General features: G+C 34.9%; 1 protein-coding gene across 1 annotated transcript; it reads right to left on the bottom strand.

The window, feature by feature from the left end:
* Window positions 1-3613: 3613 nt before the first annotated feature.
* Window positions 3614-13866, bottom strand: LOC113507170 (protein regulator of cytokinesis 1-like). Its single transcript, XM_026890025.1, has 7 exons — window positions 13750-13866; window positions 6908-7107; window positions 6453-6600; window positions 5894-6022; window positions 4898-5034; window positions 4265-4372; window positions 3614-3641 (listed from the first exon to the last, which is right to left on the bottom strand). The coding sequence occupies exons 1-7, from the start codon at window positions 13864-13866 to the stop codon at window positions 3629-3631; spliced, it is 852 nt and encodes a 283-aa protein (XP_026745826.1). The 3' UTR covers window positions 3614-3628.
* Window positions 13867-13897: the final 31 nt, after the last annotated feature.

Raw genomic sequence — 13897 nt, 5'->3', positions numbered from 1 at the left:
AAAAGGCTTTTTGGGCTGCAGCCCAGGCCCCGCGAATACAGAGGGCCCCCAACCGAACTGAAACCAATAGACGATATTGTCAATAATAAAAATTATCTAGAATTTTAAAAAATCCGATCATTAGGTTGGCAACACTGCGATCAATCAACCCGAGTGCGCATCTATCAAATGGAACGGGGAATTCCCTGTCGCTTGTTTTCAGTCGGTGTATTCCGTGTATAGTAGTGTCTATTACTGGGGACTTCCCTCCGCTTATCGCCCGACGCAATTTTGTTATTTTTCCGCACTTCTGCTATAGTCGACTATATTAACGAATTGACTTTGTTATTGTTAGAAACGTGTTAGTGCGTGTGTTTAGTTTACTAAGTAATAGATAACTTAAAAGTTATAAGGACCGGACCTTTCTTTTAATTTACTAAAATTGAAAGTCTTCAGCATAACTAGACTTCCTGCTTTTAATAGGCAGTAGGTAAGTAAAAAGAATTATAAAACATGACTTTTATTTCAGTTTTCAAAACTAAATGAATCAAACTCGTTCGATATTTAATTATAATTTGTGAATTGCTACACTCATTACAAAGTAGGTATTAAAATTAAAAGTTCTATCCAGTTCTTTGTTTATTTTCAGAAAAATATCTTATTTTACAATATGTCTGCTAGAAATATAAAGTGGAGCTGAAAAAAGAAAATTACAGTTTAGTCGAGAACAAGAAAGAAATAAATGCGCAAAAATTGAAACTTTTTTTAAATCGGAACATATAAACGCGAATGAAATAGCTATAAATCCATTAAAAAACGTAAAGGAAGGTATTTTATGCGAAGAGAATCTAACCGATGGCAGCAAAAAATCGCAAAACGAAGAAAAAATACAAGTGATGAAAATATGCAAGATTTTGAAAACCAGAAAAAAATACCAACGATGAAAATGTGCAATATCTTGACTTCCAGCAACCCTCTGGTTCCTCTGAAAATGAAATTGGTGTTCAGCAAAAGGGAGGTAATACCGAGACCGAGGTGGAAAGAAATTTAGAAAATATTAAGTTTGAGTTTGAGAAATATGTTGACGTGGGCTTGTGGCCAGATTTGCTGAATAATGATTTTATTAATTTCGTCCTCTCACATAAAATGACTGACTTTCAAAATAAAGATCCGAAGAATATATATTCAGCTTCAATGAGGAAATATAAAGAACAAAACAGATCTTTTTCAAATAGGTATTTCACTAGAAAAATGAAAAATGGCCAATTACTGGAAAGATCTTGGTTAAGTTATTCAAAAAGAGTTGGTACTGTTTTTTGTTTGACTTGCAAACTTTTTTCTAAAACTCCTTCTCAATACACAACCGGATTTCTGATTGGAAACACATAGGATTTTGTTTAGAAAATCACGAAAATTCTAATGAACATAAGAATTCAATGTTAGTGTGGTTGACACGAAAAGAAAATAAGTCTGTTTTAGACAAGCAGCTTCAGGAGCAATTAAATAAAGAAACAGAATATTATCACAATGTCCTAAAACGGGTTATTGCAGTGCTAAAATTTTTGAGTATAAGAGGCTTAGCACTTAGAGGTTCCGAGGAAGTATTTGGTTCTCCACATAATGGTAATTTTATGGGTGCTCTAGAGCTATTGGCAGAATTCGACCCATTCATACGTGAACATATTGAACAACGAGAGCTGCGACCAAACCCTGTAATATCATATTTATCAAAAACAGTATATGAGGAAATAATTGAGATTATGGGTAAACAGATAATTAAACAAATTATAACTGAAATAAATAACGACGACACAAAGTATTATTCAATTATGATGGATTCAACCCCAGATCTGTCTCACGATGACCAACTTGCTATTGTATTACGATACTGTTTTCGGGGAAAAGTGTATGAAAGATGTGTATCTTTCATTAAAATTAGTAGTCATACTGGCTTATATTTATTTAATATTCTACAAGCCTTTTTGGAAACAAATGGACTACTACTGGATAATTGCAGGGGACAGTCATATGACAACGCTGCTAATATGGCCGGAGTCTACAATGGTGTACAAGCACTACTAAAAGAAAAAAATAAATCCGCGGATTACGTGCCATGTGCTGCGCATTCCCTTAACCTAGTTGGTCAAGAATCCGTGAAGGTTGCAACCGAAATTGTAAATTTTTTTGGAATAGTGCAACAAATATACGTTTTCTTCTCTGCTTCGACCCATAGGTGGGAACTGTTAAATCGTGAAACAAAACTAAAATTTACGTTAAAAAGTTTAAGCCAGACCAGATGGTCTTGTCACTTTGATGCTGTCAGAGCTTTGAAAAGTAATTATGATGGCATTATGAAAATTCTCAATAGTTTCGGCGAAAATGACGATGAAAAAGTTGATTTCCGAAAAGAGGCACGAAATTTATTTAATAAACTGGCGAAACTAGAAACTGCAATTTTGATTGTTTTTTGGGAAGAAATTTTGGAGAGATTTAATGTAGTTAATAAAAAAGTACAGAGCCCTGGTTTAGACATTGGTGAAGGCAATAAGTTAATTGTGTCATTAAAAGAGTTCGTGAAAAACATAAGGCAACAATCAGATCAGAAGCTAAAGGAATACGAAGAGAAAGCTAAAAAATTAAGTACTAGTGTGGGAACAGACTACAGTGACATAAATAAGAGACGCATTACTTTGAAATTTTCAGATAAATCTACAGATAAAGTCTCAGTGAACTGCGCAGAAAAATTTAAAAGAGACACGCTTAACGTTGCGTTGGATAAGATGATTATGGATTTAAATAATAGAAGCCAAGCCTATGAGACCTATAGCAAAAAATTTAAATTTTTAATGGATTTGCAAGACAAAAATCAGGAACACATAGATATGGAAAGTGTACGTAATATTATTGATTATTATCCAAATGACGTAGACGAACATTTAGTGAATGAGTGCATTCAGTTGAAATCTTACTTACTGCAATCTAAGACAGAGTCTTACACCTCTTGCAGTGAAATTTTTTGGCTAATTTATGAAAAGAAACTTGTTGATGTTTTCCCAAACTGCTATACTATCTTAAAGATTTTTTTTAACGATGCCGATCACTAGCTGTGAAGCGGAGCGTTCTTTCTCCAGGATGTCGTATATAGAAAACAAATACAGGACAACAATGTCGAACTATCGACTAAATCATTTATCAGTTCTTTCGATAAATTGCGATTTAACAAAGGACCTACAGTGCGATGACCAAATAAAAGAATTTGCAGCACAAAAATGCAGAAAGGTTGCTTTATAATTTATTTAACATAACCATTTATAACCCGTCAATTTATTTTGCAATAAATAATGTTTTAATAAATAAATAAAATTTTTGTTTTCCTATTTTCTTCTTGTACTTAACATATATTACATTACATATACCTACATCACTACAGAAAACAGTTTCTTGTCAAAATGGCAATTAGTTGAGTAATTAGGTAGGGCCCCTAAGCAGTATTAGCCCAGGGCCCCACAAATTCAAGATCCGCCTCTGCCCTCTACTTACGCAAGCGACGTCAAAGTCGCATTATTTTTGTTCGATCGCTACTTATCATCAATCAAACTAAACTTGCCTCAACACTTATGACGTAATGGACGTTTTCACATCAATAAATTCACAAGCGCGCACTGAAATAGTAAAGGAATGAAAAATATTATCTAAATAACAAGTACGTGTGCGTAAGCGCTGTGGTAACTAATTGTTTGGTTTTTGTAGTGAACAAAAAGCAAGTGCCAATATAATTTTTTACGCTATGTAGGTATTTCTTATTACATACTGAATGTTGTACTCGTCTAAGAATTAAATAAGTACTGTAATCAAAAATTTTAGAACGAAATATTCATGTCGAAAGAAATATTTTCCGCATTTTTAAAACATTAAAATGTAGGTGCTATGAATATGTACTATACATGAAACCACTAACTTGAACAATTACTACACATCAAATAACAAAACACGACTATTACACTAAGCTCTATTATATCTAAATCTCGTTGACTTCAGTTTTGGTGAAGTTATACGCGAACTGTTTGTTTCATCATTTGAAGTAGACTACTTCACGACAGCCAAAAGAGCTTGACTATTATTATAGGCCGACAAAATCCACAACATTACTTATTCCTTCATACATGAGAAGCAGAAATTAAATTAGTTATTATTTCTGTTCAGTACTGAATAGTCGAGCGCGGGTCACCTTTAACCGACAAAAAAATAAACCATTGTATGATTAGAGCCTAATGAGTACACTTACCTCTTAACAGTGGTGATAGCAGACCTCTTTAGTGCGGACAGGTTGTTAGTGAACGTAGTCACCGCCTTCGTCGCACTACCCGTGATCAGCTGGCGTTTAGATGGCGGCCTATAAATAGAAAGACCTGCTTACAGTCAATGCTACAATGCTAAATACTAAGATTAAGGGAAGCCTAAAAAACAATGATCTAAAAGCTAAAACCGAATACAACAAAAACATACAAAACGATGTATTTTGCTTTGTTCATCACTTTTTCACGAATTAAAAAGTAAAAAGTATTTTGTTTAACTCCAAGCGGCGTTTTGACTGCACGAATAGTACACCATAAAGGTCATATAGGTCACCACACCAAACAAATTGCGCGCGAGGTGTCACTGTCATGTGTTCGATCCTCGCATAGGACAAGCACTTGCGTGACTCACAAATGCATGTTCGGAATTTGGGTGCCTTGTGCGTGTGACTTACATATATGTTTGCGTAACCGTCGCGAAAACCGGCGGGTGAAATTAATTACTTTTTTTATTCAACACTTACCCACTGTCAAATATACAATACAGTAATTCCTGTGATCTGTTGCTACGTACAATACTCATTGCTACCTTACTTACTACATTGAAATCAATAAATGCTTACCTGTTCTTTTCAGCAGTGGCAGCTAAGCCGGCAGCAGTCCTATTGCGTTTGCCGAGCGGCGACGTAGCGAGCGAGCGGAACAGCGGCGTGGTCGGCGTCAGCGCCTGCTTGCGGGCAGACAACTTGTTGTGGCGCTCCTAAACAAACAGGGAGAAACAAGCTATGTATATCAAGTTCACTAAAAGTCATATTAAATAGCCCTACGTAATGAAGTTGTTTTTTAACCTAACTTGTTTTTAGTAAGAGTGTTACCTTTCAATAAATCAGTATAGTCGTTATAAGTTTTTAAATTCAGTTAAGTAACTTCAGAGATAAGACTGGCTATCGAAAGCCTGTTCAATACAAACAATATTATGAATAAAACAAACTGTCTCCATGAACATTGTTTATATTGGCAAAAAAAGTATCAAAAAAGGTTCCAATTATATAAATAAAGAATTTAAGTTGACATTTGACGGTTCTGTTTCAAAGGGACTATAATTTCGATGGTCGTTAGATTTCGGAGTGGCGTGGCTCACGGACGTTAGCATGACTATTCTTTTAGTATTTTTTCACTGAAGTTGACGTAGTGGTGTTAAGTTGTATCCACTGAAATAGAATTTAATCTTTTAAGGATTTGTAACTACCGTTCTTAGAGATCTTGTTGGAGATCGGAAGATGGTAAAATGGTGTATATTCTACACACTACACTGATGTCAGCAAGTCGAAAACTTAACCTTTTTAAATTTGTAAATAGCAAATGAGACAGTTATAAATCATGAGTCATGAATCTGCCTGGGTGGTATTGCTAAAACAACCAAGGTGTTAGGCGCTCTTTGGGGAAGCCCTACATTTAATGGTGGACGGCTATACGCTAATATAATGATGTCACATCTCTGACATTATTTCGGAACCGTCGCTCTGGACACTAATAGTAGGAGAGTGTCTTATAATACCTGTCTTGTTCGACCATCCCTTCTATAAAACATAAAGGAAAAGCAAATTAATAATACTTACAGCTTTCCTGGTCTCCCATTCATCTTCCATCAGCTGCAATAGAGGCTTTCCATCGACAGTAAATGTGTTTCCAGTCTTAGTTTCGTACTCGGTCACTAGTTCTCTTATTTGTGCTTCAATTTTCGGTAACTATAAAGAGAAGCCATGCTTAGTAAGTTGGTTAAACAAATGCAAATTTGTTTTCAATAAAATAGAGAATATGACGCTTGAATGTTAAGGCTGTTTTATATTGCGAAAAAAAACGAAATGTGATGCAAATTTGCAAATGAATTCAATTTAATTCTTAATTGATACTAATACATAATTTTACACAGATGGTCAATTATTAAGTTAATTAATTATAGACTGTCTGGCATAGCAACTGCGAAGTAATAAAAAACTATCTTTCTATGTTATCACAACCGAATTGTTTGATGATTACAATATTACGACACCAGATTTTTGCTGTAAAGTATTTATTTTCTCGGTTTACATCTTTAGATGAAAACGGACAAAAGACACAGAAAATGACTGTTGGACAGTACACGGAAATTGCAGGAACATATAAGAAGGTACTCACATTACTGGCGATGGCCTTCCTCTCCTTCTCCTCTCGCAGCAGCTGCCCGCCGCGGTTGTGGTAACGGCCCGGCTCCGTAGCGCGCGCCTCTAGCTCGGTCATCTTCAGCCACAGGTTCTTGCGTGTCATCACCAGATCGAAGATGTGCCTATACATACGTTTGGATTTTTTTACAAGTCTGTAGTTACGGGCTATTGGAATAAGGGGGAGGAACGAAGAAATGTTTAGTCTTCCATTGCACGTTGTTTGCCCCTCGATCGATAATCTTGAAACGATTAAAAACTGTACAAATCATAAAGGTCACTTAACAGCCTGGAATCGAACCTGTAGGCTTCAATACGCCCCTTGGCAGAAAGAATCGGTTAGTTTCATTAGTTTTTACAATATACACATTCACCTTTATGGAAAAAATATTATATCAATTGACTGATTGAACAAAAACTTAGAATACTGACTTGTGTTCATTGTAGAACTTGGTGATCTTGTCCAGATACAGCTCGTGCAGGGTCAGGGTGTCCTCAGTGAATATGTCCTGGAAGTAATGGACGAACTCCTCGCGTTCGCGGCACGAGTACATCACGTTGTCCCACATCAGCTTTATCTTAGTACGGACGTTGGCTACGAACACCTGGTAAAGGGAAAATCTATTGTTAAACTAGATCAAAATTCATTTATTTAAATAATGCTAGTAAATTGACACTTTGAATGTCATATTACAATGGGCAGCAACCGGACCAAAAATTTGATTTTTTTTGATCTTTTATTCATTACAATTATTCTGAATTTTAAAAATACATACCTGATTGCCTCTTTTACGTACACATAGATTACATATTTTTCAGGAGTAACCTCATATTATGAGGTTATTACGTATAACGTTTCAATTGATTTATTTATTTTATAGGTATGAGACACCAGTAGTAATTGCTGCTTATTTCTGATGGTAACTAAAGTAAGAAAAAAAACGATAAGTTATTTTGATTTTAATCATAATATATGAATAAGAAGCGTTACTCTAAAATTAAATAAGAAAATTGATCCTAAATCCTTGTGTCGCGGTGGATTTTACAAACACTCAAGTCACATGCACAAAAGCACCCCGACTCAAAACAAGCTTTCATTTACACTAAAAACTCTCGTCCTATTGTACATGGGGAAAGAATTTGGCATGGCAGTATCATATTATACAGTGATCCATATTGAACCTTACTCAAAAATATAAGCAGAAACAACCCTTGAAGTATATTGATGATCAGTTACCCTCTATCTATAGATACAAGGTATAAGGAAGCATTTATCTATATTAGTTATCGTTCAGGATCTGAGTTTCGAAGGTTATCGGTTTGAGACAGTTTTGGGACGCGGAAATGATTATGCGATTTGAAGAGATTTGGGGATAGTTGGTCGCTTTTACGATATGGTAATTGAGAAGTGTTCTATTAATTGGTTGTCGTTGATATTATGAACAAAGTTTGTTTTTAATAGAGATGTTTGCACCTACTTAAAGTTGGGGTGGTGAATTTAGACGTTCATTTTGGGAAATCGATAGTAAATTGAAATATCATAAAAGGGAAAGTAGCTCTACCTCCGCGCTCTCTTTTTTGTATGTGTGTAACGGGTGGTTTTGTGTTATGACTAAATCGTTGATCGAAACTTAAGCTTTGTGAGTATTACAAATATACAATAGACCACAATTTTTTTTCCAAATTTGTTTTCTTCAGCAGGTTCATGAAATCGTCTCGCACTTGACCAGTCACCTTTTTAAAGATGAATAGCAAAAATAAGTTCACAAACCACTATCGCAAATAATAAATCATCTTAAAATCGATCCCTTAGCATGATAAATTAGCAATCTGTTAACAGATGCTTAATTGCTCCTGATCGATCTAATTGGTCTCGGCGATATCCTATCACTCTCGCGGCGGTTGCTCGCTTGGGACCGATTTATTTTCAGTATGTTCCCAACACTCGGAATTTACATACATATTGAGTTTTACTGTAGACTTTAATGTGGTGGTAGATTGTAGTGATTATGAAACAAGAGACTGTTGGAAATATTGCTCTAGAGAGTGACTGTAGTGTCAAATAAATACTGATAGTTTTTTTTTTTATATACCTAAAGGTTGATATGTTCATAATACAACGAAACGATTTACGATTCGAAACGAAATATAACTTTTATTTCGAATTTTCATTTTTATTCTTTATTTCTCCAACATCTACATTTCATCATTAAATTTAAAATGTTCAACATTTATTATATCATATCTAATTCCTAAACTGATTAAAAAATGAAAATGTTCTTTTCACTTACACCATCAAACGTACACAATAATAAAAACATATCTCATACAACAACAAACTCTACAGCAACTCAACCGAACACCATTAAATTGACAACAAGAGCAGGAAAATCCCCGTGATCCAAACGTCGGCGGGTAAAATCCGCATTCGCTAAACCGGGAGCTATTGATTGGTGGCGGGGCGGGGTGACCGAATCAAACTCCCGCGGCTAATGAGCACCCACACATACGCGAGCTCGTAGTACCTACACACACGTACACACGCAGATGGCATTCCCACCCACACATGTACACACGTAGTTTGTATTCTTACTCTCACATGTAAAGTGTAGTTTGTATATACGGGTGCAAGACGCAGACGTGGACGCTTTTTTTGCTTCGTTAGTTTTCGAGTTTTGGTGTAGCTTTGAATTACTGGTAGGTCGTTTTTTGGGTTCAAATCACACACAAGAAACAAAACGAATCCTGGAAAAAATTGATTTGTTCTCTAGTTCTTACTACGATTTTTATGAGAAAAATGTGAGTTGAGATTTTTTGTTAAGTTTTGGACTACTGAGAAATCCTGGCCAGAGGTTCATATAACAAATTTCTCGTACCTAGGTATATAAAAAAGAAACTCCCAAAAATAACATATTCCCTGAAAACAAAAGTCTCAAAACTCAACATTCTTGTAACCTAAAATATTGAGCTTATACCTGGAAAAATATCTTCAATATTTTTTCAAGCTATCGGACACATCCTATAACTATCACAACAGTTGCAGTATACTAAATCCAAACACAAAAACAAGCAACGAAAACATTCATCAATAAACTTCCAATTTACTTACACTGTGGCAAAACCCCGTGACTATTGGTTGTGAGCGGTGTGAGATAACTGTCACCTTATTCGCCGGAAAAGGGAAGGGAAGAAAGGGATCGTTTATTTCGGCTTACATGAGTGACGCTCCGCTCCTCGCGGCTTCGATAAGCGGCTTTGAATGACAAGTCCCTGAATCCAATACTTGTCAACTGCGTTTAGTTCGCAAAGAGCTGTAAATTTGCTCTGAGCTGCGTCAGCTGGTTTGGAATACATTCTGTATTTAAATTTTCGTTTTTGCGGTGGATTTTTGGTTTTTAAAGTAATGTTAGTAGCGTTTGGTAAGACAAGATTTAAAATGGGATTGTTTTTGTACTTATGTTTGATTACAAAAGAGTTTATTTGAATAGATAATAGGATTGACTAGGATCTTTTAGAAGATGTCCTTAGGTAAATTAATAAAACCTCCATTATAATATGTTGTGTTAAGAAAAAGTGCTAACACAGAGCAATGGGATTTAAAATAAATCCATCGAATACAGGTACTTAAAATTATAAAGCGACCAATTTTATTCAAACTTTATACACATCACATACTATAGACACATCATATTATATGTGATGTTGTCCGCATTTATATTAAATATATAAAAAAGAAATTCTTCTATTTTAGTAGGTACCGAACTATCTCATACTAACTTTTGATTTTTAGAATGTTGAGTTTTGAGACTTTTGTTTTCAGGGAATATGTTATTTTTGGGAGTTTCTTTTTTATATACCTAGGTACGAGAAATTTGTTATATGAACCTCTGGCCAGGATTTCTCAGTAGTCCAAAACTTAACAAAAAATCTCAACTCACATTTTTCTCATAAAAATCGTAGTAAGAACTAGAGAACAAATCAATTTTTTCCAGGATTCGTTTTGTTTCTTGTGTGTGATTTGAACCCAAAAAACGACCTACCAGTAATTCAAAGCTACACCAAAACTCGAAAACTAACGAAGCAAAAAAAGCGTCCACGTCTGCGTCTTGCACCCGTATATACAAACTACACTTTACATGTGAGAGTAAGAATACAAACTACGTGTGTACATGTGTGGGTGGGAATGCCATCTGCGTGTGTACGTGTGTGTAGGTACTACGAGCTCGCGTATGTGTGGGTGCTCATTAGCCGCGGGAGTTTGATTCGGTCACCCCGCCCCGCCACCAATCAATAGCTCCCGGTTTAGCGAATGCGGATTTTACCCGCCGACGTTTGGATCACGGGGATTTTCCTGCTCTTGTTGTCAATTTAATGGTGTTCGGTTGAGTTGCTGTAGAGTTTGTTGTTGTATGAGATATGTTTTTATTATTGTGTACGTTTGATGGTGTAAGTGAAAAGAACATTTTCATTTTTTAATCAGTTTAGGAATTAGATATGATATAATAAATGTTGAACATTTTAAATTTAATGATGAAATGTAGATGTTGGAGAAATAAAGAATAAAAATGAAAATTCGAAATAAAAGTTATATTTCGTTTCGAATCGTAAATCGTTTCGTTGTATTATGAACATATCAACCTTTAGGTATATAAAAAAAAAAAACTATCAGTATTTATTTGACACTACAGTCACTCTCTAGAGCAATATTTCCAACAGTCTCTTGTTTCATAATCACTACAATCTACCACCACATTAAAGTCTACAGTAAAACTCAATATGTATGTAAATTCCGAGTGTTGGGAACATACTGAAAATAAATCGGTCCCAAGCGAGCAACCGCCGCGAGAGTGATAGGATATCGCCGAGACCAATTAGATCGATCAGGAGCAATTAAGCATCTGTTAACAGATTGCTAATTTATCATGCTAAGGGATCGATTTTAAGATGATTTATTATTTGCGATAGTGGTTTGTGAACTTATTTTTGCTATTCATCTTTAAAAAGGTGACTGGTCAAGTGCGAGACGATTTCATGAACCTGCTGAAGAAAACAAATTTGGAAAAAAAATTGTGGTCTATTGTATATTTGTAATACTCACAAAGCTTAAGTTTCGATCAACGATTTAGTCATAACACAAAACCACCCGTTACACACATACAAAAAAGAGAGCGCGGAGGTAGAGCTACTTTCCCTTTTATGATATTTCAATTTACTATCGATTTCCCAAAATGAACGTCTAAATTCACCACCCCAACTTTAAGTAGGTGCAAACATCTCTATTAAAAACAAACTTTGTTCATAATATCAACGACAACCAATTAATAGAACACTTCTCAATTACCATATCGTAAAAGCGACCAACTATCCCCAAATCTCTTCAAATCGCATAATCATTTCCGCGTCCCAAAACTGTCTCAAACCGATAACCTTCGAAACTCAGATCCTGAACGATAACTAATATAGATAAATGCTTCCTTATACCTTGTATCTATAGATAGAGGGTAACTGATCATCAATATACTTCAAGGGTTGTTTCTGCTTATATTTTTGAGTAAGGTTCAATATGGATCACTGTATAATATGATACTGCCATGCCAAATTCTTTCCCCATGTACAATAGGACGAGAGTTTTTAGTGTAAATGAAAGCTTGTTTTGAGTCGGGGTGCTTTTGTGCATGTGACTTGAGTGTTTGTAAAATCCACCGCGACACAAGGATTTAGGATCAATTTTCTTATTTAATTTTAGAGTAACGCTTCTTATTCATATATTATGATTAAAATCAAAATAACTTATCGTTTTTTTTCTTACTTTAGTTACCATCAGAAATAAGCAGCAATTACTACTGGTGTCTCATACCTATAAAATAAATAAATCAATTGAAACGTTATACGTAATAACCTCATAATATGAGGTTACTCCTGAAAAATATGTAATCTATGTGTACGTAAAAGAGGCAATCAGGTATGTATTTTTAAAATTCAGAATAATTGTAATGAATAAAAGCAATGTTGAACGTATAAAAACGTTATCGAATCAATTACACTAGTAAAATATATCAAATCGTTAAAAGTCGTTTATTTATTTGAAATGTATTTGTATATAAAGTCACTATCGAATGCTTTATTAACCTAAACAAATGAAGCATATATTACTTGTATTCATTACCCATACATAATACATATTCAAATAATGGACATTCTCTTACCTACATACACACATTTACATCTATCTACATAACACATTCACGTAAAACGTCTTTCGAACCGTCAAATCAAAAACAAATCTTGAACATCTAACTCTCATTCGTTCAAGATCGAGATGGTTCCAGAATTCGTAGCAGTGCTTCAGTAGGGCTGCCACTCGTCAACTTAGTCTGCGGGGTACTCTGTAGGGTTGCCACAATGTTCCGTCATCAAATTCTTATTAGGCGCTATTTTTACCTGATACGCAAATAGATCTATATTATACGTTTCGTTTTGTAAGCTTATGTGAGCTTGATGGAGCATATAAATGTAGGTAAGTAGTGGAGGAAGTTTCAATATATTTTTGTTTATTGATGTCTAACAGTTTTATGTCGATCATCATCAAAATGTAGGGCAAGTTTTGCTTGTATGAGAAGGGGCAGTGACTAGTCGTGGGTCTTTTATTAAGTATTTATAAATATCAGTATGTTTCTGTTAATGTAAGTCGCATATTTGAATAAATGATTTTTTTATATTTTTTTACTTGATTGAAGAAGTTTAATACGTGATTATTTCAAAAGCGGCCAGTATTAAATTACATTACAATTACATGATCAAGACGAATTTAAAAAGTACCAAAGAACATCGATTTACTGGTTTCCATGACGACTCCAGAACTCGTCTCCGAATACAAAACGTTTTATAGCTCTCAGTTAAGTAGCCGTTACTCAAATATTTTCAGTAATGTTCAGCTCGAATTGGAGCATTTAACTACCCTCCAAGTAACAAACTTCAGTGATAAAGATATCCAAGATGGTCGAATCAATCAAAAAAGTTGAAAGGAATCGTAAAATTTTTAGTACTATATTTTTATATTGTAGCTGACGGTTTTAATATTGCTTTAAAGAGAAATGGACTTGATTACAAGTATACTATGGAATGTAGTCACTTCCAGAGCGATAGCTGCTGGAACAACTCCCAACTAAAATCTTCTCGAACCAAGAGTTTCTATTAGTTGCCATTCTACACCTACACGTCGTACGTTCTTTAAAACTTTCAAGGGGCAAAGAATGGCAATTCAACATAAGAACCTGATCACCAGAGAAATACCTGTCATCCATGTCTTCACGGAAAGCACATAACTCGATCATAAACGCGTTCTTTCCACCGTGATACACTGAATCATTATCTTCTATGTTAATATTCATTTTGGGTCTTGGTCTTGGTACTGAACAAAAG

The sequence above is a fragment of the Trichoplusia ni genome, unplaced genomic scaffold (genome assembly GCF_003590095.1).
Source record: "Trichoplusia ni isolate ovarian cell line Hi5 unplaced genomic scaffold, tn1 tig00000785, whole genome shotgun sequence".
In the NCBI taxonomy this organism is placed as follows: Eukaryota; Metazoa; Arthropoda; class Insecta; order Lepidoptera; family Noctuidae; genus Trichoplusia; species Trichoplusia ni.
Note: the sequence above shows the minus strand (reverse complement) of the source record. Positions and strands in the feature narration are given on the sequence as shown.